This window comes from Boleophthalmus pectinirostris, unplaced genomic scaffold (assembly GCF_026225935.1).
Source record: "Boleophthalmus pectinirostris isolate CB_2022bp ecotype Guang Dong unplaced genomic scaffold, ASM2622593v1 HiC_scaffold_20, whole genome shotgun sequence".
In the NCBI taxonomy this organism is placed as follows: Eukaryota; Metazoa; Chordata; class Actinopteri; order Gobiiformes; family Gobiidae; genus Boleophthalmus; species Boleophthalmus pectinirostris.
This window is the reverse complement of record NW_026571153.1, coordinates 20,669,590-20,682,997: the sequence shown is the minus strand read 5'-3', so window position 1 is coordinate 20,682,997 and position 13,408 is coordinate 20,669,590. Positions and strand designations below refer to the sequence as shown.

Here is a 13,408-nt window from a genome sequence, read left to right as displayed (position 1 = left end):
ACTCTTTAGAATATGCAAATTACTCAACTAGTTCCTGCATGATTGAATTGTAAATGCAGTTTATGATTAACTTCCAATGTATCTGTCCATGCAATGCTACATTTTGCAGCGTGTGTAGACTTGGCACAGTAACAAATTCTGAAGTACAACAATAAACAATGACAATAAAGTAATAGAATCTCAAAAAATCATTTTTAAATAAACAATATTAGCTGCAACAGATAAAAAGCTGAATCAACCAATAATTAGCCATAAGAGTGACTTATTCAACCTTTTGCAGCTCAAATCTTTTTGTATTACAACAAAATACCCAAATTCTAAAGAAATTGTATACACAATACATATTGAGCCCCAAAATATGGATACAGATGGAAATGAGCATTCTTGCTATAATCTGTCATATTTACACTGCAGTGTTGAAGATGTTCATTAATATGCACTATTAAATAAATAAATAAATAAATAAAAATAAATAATAAATAAATAAATAAAATATATTGTTCAACTTTCATATATTGAACAATAAGTATTGAACAATAAGTAATTTTCATGACCTACAGGCCTTAATGTTTACAGATGTACTTAGTGATTCGTCTTTGTAGCAGGACATCCCACAAACCTTCCTTCTTACCTCCACACTCTCGTTGACTTCTATCCCTCCGTCATTGTCATCATCCAGCTGTTTGTGGATGTGGCGGAGGGCCTCCAGACTGAAGCGGTCTGCTTCGCCCATACATGGTGGCATCACTATAAGGCAGGGATCTGTGGGAAAAAGACACCATATTCAAACAGAGTAGTACAAGACATTTGCATACTGGGGGTTTCTCTAAACACCTCGAAGGAACTCAAACCAAATACTCTCGGAGCTACATTTAAATTCACCTATTTCCATTTGGGCAAACATTACAAGGAGGCATCAGCCACAGGACAGAACACACCCTCCTTTGGCTATCCCTATTACTATTCAAATGAAGATCAGCAGACCATACCCACACTACTTAAACAACACATTTTGCTTAGTCATAGTCCAATAAAATTAAATTACAGAAATAAACAGTTAAAGGTGCACTATGTAACTTTTTGGTTGGTGGTCTGTCACCTGCTTGTGTCTATGGATATGCCATAGCTCTGTCTGGAATGTTCCACAGTATGAAATTCAACAGCTCTACCTGACATTTATTCAATTACAGATGGTGTTATAGTCCAAAAATGTCAAAAAAAAACAAGCATTCTGACTGTAAGTGGGGATTGCCTTTCCACAGTTTTGATCTGTAACTCGGTCTAGTTTGGTCTCCATTAAGATAGAAAGGTTTAATACCATACTGTGAAACATTCCAGACAAAACAAGTATTCGGCAGACCTTCCACCAGAAAAGTAACACAGAAGTAATGCACCTTTAAATCTAAACACTTGTGGAATGCAAAAGATAAGATCCTTGTTTTATGTAGCTGCTGGGCCTGCAGTGTGTGTTGTCATTCCCAGAGCGTGTCACTTCTTTTACTCAGGCTCCTTTGGGGAAAAGAGTCCATTATTACAGCTTCTGAAGCACTGGCCCGGCGCCACTGTCACAGAGGAGACGCACATAGCCGTGTATAAACAGATCAAAACACTGGTCACACCAAAACTGTACAAACTCTGAAATTAGGTGCTAAAATACACAATTTAAAGACTGACCATCATTTGAACTTCGTTATGATTATTCTGATGCTGCCAACCATTTAGCGAGCTTAAAGGGCCCATACTGATCCATGTTGTTGCCTCATCAAAAACAGACCTGGACTTGTGTTTTGTTTCATTCACACGTGTTTAACACATAAACCCTGAATATTTAGGCTCTTCTCACATATAGAAAACACTCCACCATCATGTGGCAATACAGGAAGTGCTCCACTGTACTTTTGAACTCTATACATAATTCTATAATAATAAATGATTACTCAAACATGTCTGAATGAAACAAAACAAAACTTCAGGTGTGTTTTTGAGGAGGTAAAAAGAGTCAATTTTGCGTAATATGGGACCTTTAAAATTAATGTGGTTTAACATCTATTCATTACAGGTTGTATATCAGATTATCTGTTTCTGTGTCTTTGCTTGATGGAAGACACAAAGACTACATTAGCTTTTTAACCTTTGAGGCCAGGCTTTTTTGCCAGCTTGAATGCTTTGAATGCAGGAGGCAACAGCCTGTTTTGACATATAAAAAGACATCCTAGCAGCTTTCATTGACAATTTAATTAGTAAAATGTTATGTAACCTAATGTTGCTGCCTTCATCAACATAATCTGCTCACAGTTCAAACCAGCTGGATTTCTGCCACTAAATACTAATTTAATTTAAAATTTTGTAATATAGATGACTGGCAAAGAGGTAGAAAGGTGTAGGGCTGTCCTGATAATAGATTCTGAAGTGTGATATGATCCAAATGATAATGCATTCTGAATGTACAATATTGTAAAAAAAAAACAAAAAAACAAAACAAACTGCAATAAATACATAACAGAATGCAACACGTTAGTTGTTAGTTTGTATCTATAATGAGCCATCGAACATGGTGCAGAAAAATAACCAAAATTTCCCCACTACTAGTAGTAGATTAATTGTACATAGAAAATCATGAACAATAAAGGCAAGATAAATGAAAAAGTGTGTCCAAACTTTTGACTAGTAATATACAACCTGCTGCTGTGCTAACTTCTCTCAGGAAATACTAAATAAAAAGGTTGTACAGTTGCGGAAAATGTGTCTGGTTTGAAGAAAAAAACTGTTTATATTGGCTTGTCAGTAAAGTAAAACATTGCACAGACATTGGAGTAGATCTAGACAATACTATAATTCATAAAAGGAATAGCTAGGCCTGTCATGATAAATACTATATTGACTTACAATATCAATATATGAAAGATGGAACAATATTTTTGGGGTCAGTATTTATCGTGTGTACATTTTGTTTGCACTACTGGCAAATGTTTTTGATTATGTGATAAGATTTAAATTGTACAAGGTTGAAGAATTACTCCTATGACTCATTACAGATGCACATTTTTTAAATAGAATTGTAGATTTAGAATAGTTTTTGTGGTTTAAAGGTGCTTCGAGTAACTTTTCTGGTGGAAGATCAGTCAAATACTCCTCTACATGTAAATGTTCTTACTTTATCTGGAATGTTTCACAGTATGACATTAAACCTTTCTACCTTCACAGAGACCAAACCAGACCAAGTTACAGGTCAGATCTGTGGAGAGGCAGCCCTGCTCACAATCAGAACGGCTGTTTTTCTTGATATTTTTGAGCTATACACTCACCTGTAATTGAATAAATATAAAGTAGAGCTGTTTAATGTTATACTCTGGAACAGGAGTGTCAAACTCAAATTCACAGAGGCCAAAATTAAAAACTGGGACTAAGTCGTGGGCCAACCTAAATATTTATTTAAAAATTTCAACAGCATCTGCACGTTTTCTCTTCTTTCGAGATATGTAATGTTAAACCTTTTCTTATTAAAATAAATGTTTAATAAAAGTTTTGCTTAAACAATGAATCCAAAACAAGCATAATATAAAATAATAACACAGTTTTAAATACATAATGTCTCTATAGCCTATCTGTAGCCAGCCAGCCAGCTCTAATATATATTTGATATGATCTTGCAGGCCAAATATAATTATATCGCGGGCCAAATTTGGTCCCTGGGCCTGCGTTTGAGTTTGACATGTCTGCTCTGGAACATTCTAAGCAGAGCAATGACATATCCATAGAAACAAGCAGGTGATGGACCCCCAACCAAAAAAAATACATAGTGCGCCCATAAATCTGCTTTAGACTTAACATAAATTAGTTTCAATATTATCGTTTATTGCCTATATTTACTTCAGCAATGCATATCGTAATTCAAAATGTGTTATTCAGTGTGTTGTTCATTCCTTCATTCATTCATTATCGTGACAGAAATAGCAATGTGATGGGGCATATCCAGCAGACCATAAGTGTCCATCGCTCCAGAGCAGGTTACATAACACATTTGCTTAGCCTGCCAGAGTTTACATAGGGTGCTGTTTGCATAGGCATATCTATTTGACTGTTTACTCATTTAAAAATGGCTCAGAGCATCCACTTCCCTTGTGTGCCGTGCCATCTTGATGAAGGTTCCATTTATAACTTTAACAAACTGGCTTTTTTTCTTCCGATGCCGCTGGCCTCATTCTGTTCCGACTTTGTTCACTATTTAATATTTATTTCACCATCATTCTGAGATAAAACACTGTCATTTACCTGTTGTGAAATTAACTAAAGTGACAGCCCCAGCGTTCCCACTCCAGACATGTTTTTAAGCACGTTTTGGACAAGTTCTGTGACAGGAAGTGACCCCTGCTGACCCCGGCGCGTACCAGGGGGAGTCGCTGTGATTTGAAATAGCAGTGTGACAAAATTGGAAAGCTCAAAGTTATTTTTAACTCATCAAGACGCGCAGTTGTCAGGATGTAAAGGCTTAACAATGGCACCGGTCTCCCTTGTTCTCACACACATACACACACACACATGTTGGGTTTGCATGCTTTTCAGGGACATAACATTGGCATTTCTACTGAGATATTCTGCAATAAACTATTATATTGAAACTACTTTATGCCTCTGACACAATAACAATAAAACAAGACAATCCCAGTAAACCATTTTTAAATACACAATATCAGTTAAAGGTCTGAGCTGCAACATATATATATATAAAAAAAAGCTAGTGGTTAATAATTAGCCATAGAAGTCACTTATTCAAGCTTTTATAGTTCAAATGTAATTGTATTAAAACAAAAATACCACAAATCTCCCCATTTTAAGGAAATGTACATATGATAAAGCCCCAAAAGGTATTGCTCCAACTTTCATATATTGAAATATAAGTTGGTATGTATCATATCGTAATAGGCCTAGGAAAACACCAAACTAGCTTTTCCTATACAGATATCGATACTTTGACTTTAAATATCTGCCGATATCCTATATGAGCCAATACCAGTAGGAAGAGAAAATGGCATTTATTTTAAACAGAGTTAACTTATTACACAATAGATCTAATTGTAGCACGCAACTGTTATTCATCCTTCAAACAACCACTGAAGAACTTTGTATGAATAAAGGCTCAGACTTTATGAGACGTTCTGGGCCAAAATCAGCCCGTAAATAGTCTGACTACATACAATTAAAGGATCAACCAGGATATTGGGAAAACTGATATCAACAGAGCTGATATCATGGAACTGATACCAGTATCTGCACCAATATTTGCATCCTTAACCTTAAGCATAACCTTTCCAAATTCAACCCACATCTGAACTTAGAAACATGTTGTTGATAATAATAAGTTATTTATAATATGGGGACCGGATTTTTGTCCCAAATAAGGAGAAACAGGTCCCCATATAGTGACTGTGTATGTACAAGTCCCCACACTGCAATAAATCCCCCTCCACACACACACAGATGTTAAGTACACACATGTGGCATGCAAATACAAGCAGGAAGTCATTTTACAATAACACAATATGAAAGGCTGTCTCTTGGGCTGAAGGCCGGTTTCAAAAGATTCTGATAGCAAAAGCATTGAGCTGTCAAATGCATACTTAAAAGTGAATAGTAGTAACTAAATATAGTACTTTAAAACAGTAAATATGTGTCAGTAGGAGAACAGGAGGTATTGTTAAAGCTGTTTAGGAGAAGACGGGAGCTGCTATGCGCCCTGTGTGGTGTTTATGGTGACCCAGACCTTTGGGATAAGAGGCCAATCGGAGACGGTTAAAGCCCACAGAGAATAAAGGAGGATACACACAGGACTTCCCTTTTGCAAAATGCAGGTGTGCCTGATGTGAGTTAATCCAATTATAAGCTGGTTGGGTAAGTCATGACAATTACTATGATTGCAAAAACATATAGATATTTAAGAGCCCCAACATGTCACATGTATTATATATGTGCAATACATGCAATATGTTAGGACTGTTAAATATCTATATTATTCATAATAATTATATACATTATCAAATTATTCATCTGTAATCTGTACTAATCATTTAAGTATTGATACTGAAAAAAATCACATTCACAGGACAAATATGGTCAAATATAGTTTTACAATGGTCTTGCTCTATATCAGGACTAGAACCATCTGCCAGTTTATTTGATTAGATTTTTTTTTTTTTTTTTTACCAGCAGATTGCAGAAACCTGTCACCTCCTCACCTGGCCTCTGTTCAGGTTCACCTGTGCTCTCTGGTCTTCTGTTAGGCCAAAACTGGCACACTGTCAGACAGCAGTAACATAGATAGCATCTAGTGGTGATATGAGAAAATAAAACAGGGGTGGGTCGGTCAACCATTGCAAATGGTAGCTTCAATTTTTCCAGTGGCTTTTGTTGTAAAATTCATATTAATGCATTTTAATGTATTGATTAAAATGCAGTGATTAAAATTTCCTATGTTTGTTATGCAGAGTGTAATATGCAGTGTTGAACAGATGTTATGAAGGATACACCAGACGCAGGTTTAAAATGTTTACCTGAGTCATGCCAAAGACAGCAGGTATAGGTGTGCCCAGTCCAAAACAAAATAAAACAAAACAAAACAGGTTATACAAATATTTGAAACATGCAGAGTGAAAAGGTTAAATGGTTCACAGCAAATATTTGAAATGATTCTCAAGGTGCTCCTTCAAACTGTACAGATATCACAGCTTAAAGTGTGATCAAAACAATACCTGAACCTTTGTTTTTCTGAAACAAGGGCAATATTTTTCACATCATATTATAACAAGACTTGCATGGGTGCAATCATTCTCAAACAAACTACTGATTTATAGGTTTTGTTATTTAAAGGTGCCCTGTGTATCTTTCAGGTGGAGGGCCCGCTACCTGCTTCCCTTTGTAAAAACTACAAGTTTTGCTTTGCATTGTTTCATAGTATGGCATTAAACTTACCCATCTTGCATTTATTCAATTACAGGTTATTTTACTTCTCCAAAATACTTGAAAAACCTCCTGACATCACATGTTTGTCTTCAGCATAGTTACACAATGCACCTTTTTCACTTCCTTTAAACAATAATACCTTTTAATCAGTCAAGTGAAGCTACAGGCGATGTTGACAGAACTTCTTGTTTTGACTCATTTGCGTATAAAAAAAACTGAAGTAGAAAAGGAAATAAAAGGCCTTCCTCTGTTTAGATTTACTGTCCACTCTCTATTAGGTGTAATTGTTGTTCCCTCTGTACCAATATTTTAGTTAATTACAGATGTAGCAATTTTCTGAAACTGAATTGATTGATAGCGAGGAATAAGGTGAACATTCCCCATATGGTAGTGTTTTCAATTTACAGTGTCAGAATTAAAGTCAAGTAAAGTCAATAAAACTTGCAGATAGGGTTGACAAAAGTATCTATAATCAGATACTAATCAATATTAAAATTAGTATTGAAACTACTTATTCAATTGAAGCATTAATACTAAAAAAAGTCACACTTTCAGAACAGAAATGAACTGTTCCTGAATAGCTTTAGAATGATCTTGAGCTGCATCAGAACAAGTATAGACTAGTATACTGCTGGACCACTATAGAACCTAACTAGAAGACTCAGATAAAACTCTGCATGGTAATATGAAATAAAACTTAATGTTGAGTCTTTTCCTTTGTATTGAAATCAAGTTTGAAATTTTAGTATTGTGACAACAGTACGTGCAGAGTGTACCACTGCAGCTCAACATCAACATGATTAGCCTTCTGTAAATGATACGCTAACATCAGAGCTGACAGGAACAGAGTCAACGTCAAGGAAACAAGTTACAGAAAGTGTTGGGGTGGTATTCTCAGCTTGCATGAGCTGCTAAATAACAATGCTGTGAGCAAACGCACACTATCATATTTGAAGGTTCCTGTCCTGATGCCCTAATGAAACAAAAGTCATTGAAGGCTTTGAGGTTTGGTGATAATTCTCAGCTATGTCAGTAAGATAATACACAAGTGAACACCAGCAGGCATGTGGAATATAGGGACTGTGCCAAAGATACAAAGAAAGATGTCTCAGCCAAGTCAGGCAGTAATTGATTAACTGAATGAGGTGTCTGTTATAATAAAATGTTTCTAGTAGCACTTTACAGCACAGTAAAGGGAAAAATGGAAAAAGCTTGGTAACTAAAAGTGTAACTACTGACATCGGGGGTAGCGTCACAATACTAAGATAAGATCTGACACTCAAAACTATGTATGGAACGTAATCCCGTGCCACAAGATCTCGTGAGACAAAAATGCCACAAAACTGTGCACACATGAGAAAAATAATCCTGTGACATTTTTTCCCCATTTTGATTGGACAAAAAAAAGTTAAGTGCTGATGTGTTGCATCTTTTGAGAAGCCAAAGTTCCAGAAAGTATGGCCGTTGACAACAAAAATATTAAATGAAGCAAATACAAATTCTGAAGCCAACTTTGGGAACTAAATTGGACTATTTACATCTTAAGTCTGGCGTACATTGTGCGATTTTTGGCCCTTGAGCCGATTTTCACTCTTTTTTGGGATCGGGCCAAGTTTTGGCTTAATCATGTGTTGTGTTTGTATAGTATACGGGGGTAAAGAGAACCAATTAATGCCTCACGACCAGCTCCCAATTGGCAATTGTAGGTCACAAAAATATCAAACTAGTTTGCAATCCATTCGCCTCTCATGAGGGTTTAGCACTGAGCATCAGTCGTATAGTGTGAGAACATGAATCGTGAGCTGTGAACTTTTAAACCCTGCAATTTTGGTCGTACAGTTTGAGCTGGGGCTGAGTGAAATGATCAAAAATATCGTACAGCGTATGTCCGGCATTATAAATTATGTCAAAATCTCATCTTGTCTCGTTCTCATGGAGTCAGTCTCGTGTCTCATCATGTCTAGTGGAAATTGTGACCTGTCCCACCCCTACTCAAAACCGATTCCGATACCACGATGATCTTTCTTTAGACATTTTCAAAATTAAATCATAGTATTTTTTTTTTCCATGTAGGCTTATATCTACAAGTAGAATTGCCGTGTACACACACAAACACGCAGTGAAACATTCGGGTGAAGCCGCATTAGACGTGTGACGCGCTGTTCGCAATGTCAGGTGTGTAAACTAGGCCATACACACTACTTAGAGTACACATGCACATATACATATGCTTGATGCGCCCGAAATGCTGAAAACTCTTTGCGATGCCCACAAGACACGTGCCGCAGTGCTTTGTTGTGTGTGAACGTACCTTTACATAGGGTTAACACTGGAATCACTTGCACAATTCATGTGTTCCATGTCCGGTGTGAATGTACCTTACAGCTATTAAGAAGAGATTCATTTCCTGCTCAGATTATTAGTATCTAGTTTAGTATCGATTAATATCAGATTTTTGATACTCGATCTTAATCCCAATAGACCAGATGATATTTCAAAAATATATAAAGAATTTTCCTGTAAATGTCTTGGTTGGGATTTAAGTAGCACACAAATGGACCATAAAATTTAATACAAATAACTGCCAACTGGAACTGCCAAAGAGTACTGAACAAAAAGGTTAAATGTAGCTGTTAACTTCGTGACATCACAAGGTGGAACAGAGCATTGTGAGTACATTTTTTTTCAGCCTTTAAGTGTAACTACGGGAATTATTCATGGATCATTTACTCTCCTTTATTTAATTTATCTTTTTATGATTAATATAGTGCTGTACAGTGGGTGTGAGTAAATAAAGTTGTGTTATACTGTTTGCCAGTGCAGCTATGAGACAATAGGCCTCTGTGAGTATTTGAACAGTACACACTCAAGACTCTATATATGTATTATAATAGTGTTTCTTTTCATGGCGTCTAGAAAAAAAAGCGATTCAATATTGCTCAAGCATGCATGAACCACTACAAATACAACTTTGGGTGAGTAAATAGTGATGGGAAACAACTCTAGCATGATTAAAAACTCAGGAAAGACAATTTTGCATAATAGGTCTGTTTTAACAGGGACATCTCAAACAGAAAATTGAATAGATGAATAGCAAAGTTCAGTCGCCTGAATAGCACAGACTCCCTGATCTGAAAAAAACAAAAAACAAATCACTGCAATGAACAGTTTAGTAAAAAGTCTTATCTGAATGTAAAGTTTAGTTTGGAATTAAACCACATGCAAAGTTTCAAATGTCAGCCACAAAGAAGTTCAAATACCAAACAGATACGGCCTTTTATCTCGCTTGGTTTGATCCACCATTGAAAAGAGCTCCCATTCTATCTGACCTACAGCTATTTCCACAGCTACAAGAGCTCCCTCCTCCTTAATGGGCAAATGTAATCCTCTGCTTAGGCCACAAATTCAGAAAAGAGAAGACAAGTGGAGCAAAGCGCGTAGAGGCCCACCAACTCGGAATCCTAAAAACTTCCAGAAAAGGAGACACTTCGTATGCCCCGGCTTCATTGGAATGTCTCAATAACAGAACAGAACAGAAGATTTGTGATGGATGTGGCTGGAAGTGGATGAAAATAGGTACAATAATGCTTTGATGTGCTCCAGTAGATAAACGGAGTAAGAGTCTATGGAGAATGGGGGGAGAGGTCACATGCTAGACTTGTTAGCATGTAAGCCCAGTTATACAATCAGATTTACAATGTCTATCTGCATATAGAGGAGAAGTCACTTATGTGTGATGGTAGGACTAAGAGCCCATAAGTGAGGAATGGACACACACGAGGGGTAGGAAAATTTTTTTTTTTTTTACTTCCACACACTTTTTGAGCACCTCAGCTATGTACTGAAATCTTAATGCATTTTCTGTAATGTATGGAAAATGATGCTCAAATAAATAAGACAATACATCCACTCTAAAGCAAGTGTGCAGGATGAAAAGAGGTAACACAAAACGTTGGTCTTCGCAACTTGTATGCTCCTAAAAATGTGTTTTATTATTATATACATCTCACCATTGAGGCACACTGTCTTCAACAGTTGTCACAGCTGAAAACAATATTAAAAAACTAACTTTTTGGCAGCATACAACATTTGTACAAGCCAACTTTTCTTGCAGTTTTTGGGTATAGACTAGAGCCCGAAAAGGAAAAAAAAAAAAAAAAAAAACATGCAAAAGAAAAAACTGATCAAATTCTTTGGAGCTCCCAAATTTTTATTTTAATGACACCACAATGTGATGTTTTGGGGTCAGAGTCTGAAGAAGCGCTTGACCTCGAAAATTCACAATGTGGTGTCATTAAAATTAAAATTTGGGAGCTCCAAAGAACTGTAGTGTGGATCTGTTTTGTTTTTTTTTTTCTTTTGCACAGTTTTTGTCTTTGGACCCAGCGTGCAGTCGCAACTTTTATTGGATGTGCATGTCTCTACCAGTATAGACTAGAGCGCCTCATCATCATTGTCAGAATAAGCAAGACGTTACCCAGCTTTCACACTCAGAAATTGCTCATGGAAGAGTGAGCCTCAGTCAGTATTCAACCTTGAAAAACTGTACAGTAGATCCATTACTGTCCAAATCCAGCTCTTTTCACACTTGGTTACTTCACATAGCTCCACAGTTGACAAAAAACGTGACTACTGACACCTATAGCATACAGTAATGTACATCTGTATATGCATGCAGGACAGCTGGTGAAGTATCTGACTTTGTCATCACAGTGTCAAATAAGGTAATGTATGTTTAAAAGTGCACTATTTAACTTTTTGGTTGGGGGTCCGTCACCTGCTTGTTTCTATGAATATGTAATTTATTCAATTACAGTTGCTTTTATTGCTCAAGAATACCTAGAAAAACAGGCATTCTGATGGTGAGCAGGGTCGCCTCTCCATAGAGCTGACACTCCACCAAAAAAGTTGCACCTTTAATGTTTTTAACAAAAGAGAAAAGGACAATAGACCAACGCTAGAATAAAAACAAATACATAAAAATTAAGAAATAAGCTCTGAAACAATGTAGGTTCTTTCTAAACAGACAATGGTACTTTTTGAGCAGTTCCTCAGTTTGATTTTGAAAGTGGAAGAGAGATAAACAGAATGCCATTGGCTGTTCCTCTCTCTGTGTTTGCATAGAAGTGTCTTGCTGACAGACTTTGTAAATGAGACAGGATTACACACCGGAGTCCCTGCCAACTTCCTGCATGTGTCTTCCACCTTCCTCCTTGACAGGACGCTTTTGTTTTTATAAATATAACCAGCAGCAGTTAAGAATAACACAGAGACAGTAGTAAGGTAGATACCAAGATTTGTGGCTCCTATAAACACAAATCATCCATCAGGTTTGCAATAATATTACATTTGGACAGTCTGACAAAGTAGAACATGGTGAAGTAGTGTACTAAATTAGAGTGAAACTAAATTACATTCAGAACTTGGAGTCGAAAGTGGGCCACTTTAAATCAGCCAAAGCCTTCCTTATTAGAAAACTACAAACATATTACCACTCATGACCATAAAGCCACCAACTCATAGCTACAGGGTAAATTATACTCAAGCAAACTGCATTAGACTTTGTTAATTAATGCATGCATCACTTCTGTTGGCCTATTGCTGTCTAAATTAAATAGTTATGTCAATTTTATGGAGAACGTTACCTCCCAGAGCCTCTATTCTGATTGGATTTGGCTGTGTCTCAAAAAACTGCAACAGTTACGACATTCTAGCTAAGAGAATTAACAACTTCACTTTCTACAGTAAAGCATTCTTTATATGTTAAATAATAGTTATAGTGTACTTGATGATGTGAAAGCTTATATCATGCATTGCAGTGGTGGGAGGGTAATGAAGTACAATAGTAAAAGTACAATATTTATGTACAAATTTTAGGTATACTGTATGTACCAAGTCAATTTTACCGTGGATACTTTTGACTTTTACTTCACTACATTTGAGAGCGTGTATCTGTACTTTCTACTCCACTAACTTTTACATCTGGACTGAAAAGTAAAAAGTACTTTTTATGGTTTGAGAAATGCTGAAATGGCTGACACTTATTTTCAGCACATTTACAAAAATACCTAGAAAAAATCGGAAATCAATTGAATCACTTAAAATCAGCCAAATTCTTTATCAAAATCACTACATTTCATCCTTAAATTCTTCTGAAAATCTCTGAAAAATACTTTTACATTTTACTCTTAAAGTACATTTTTAAACTAGTACTTCAATACTTTTACTTATGTAGATCTTCTCAAGTGAATATTTTTACTTGCTTACTTTACTTAACATTTTGCCACTGTATCTGTACATATCTGTACTTAAGTAACAAAATTAAGTACGTCATCTACCACTGTGCATTGGTCAAGACAAGGTTTTTAGACCATCAAACAAGAGTTCAACCTATTAGTATTAGCAAAAACACTGACGAGCTTACAATACTAGACACGAGGGCGAATAGTTC

At 36.2% G+C, this 13,408-nt stretch overlaps 1 protein-coding gene across 5 annotated transcripts in view; it reads right to left on the bottom strand.

Annotated features, from left to right (window-relative positions):
• Positions 1-13,408, bottom strand: part of stim2b (stromal interaction molecule 2b) — a 52,438-nt gene that overhangs the window by 26,563 nt on the left and 12,467 nt on the right. For all 5 annotated transcript variants that reach the window (XR_008632554.1, XM_055156392.1, XM_055156393.1 and 2 more), the window contains exon 2: positions 632-762. Coding sequence is in view for 4 of the 5 variants with exons in the window: in XM_055156392.1 (XP_055012367.1) it covers positions 632-762 (131 nt within the window). In the remaining variant the exon portion in view is untranslated. The remainder of the gene's footprint in view (positions 1-631; positions 763-13,408) is intronic.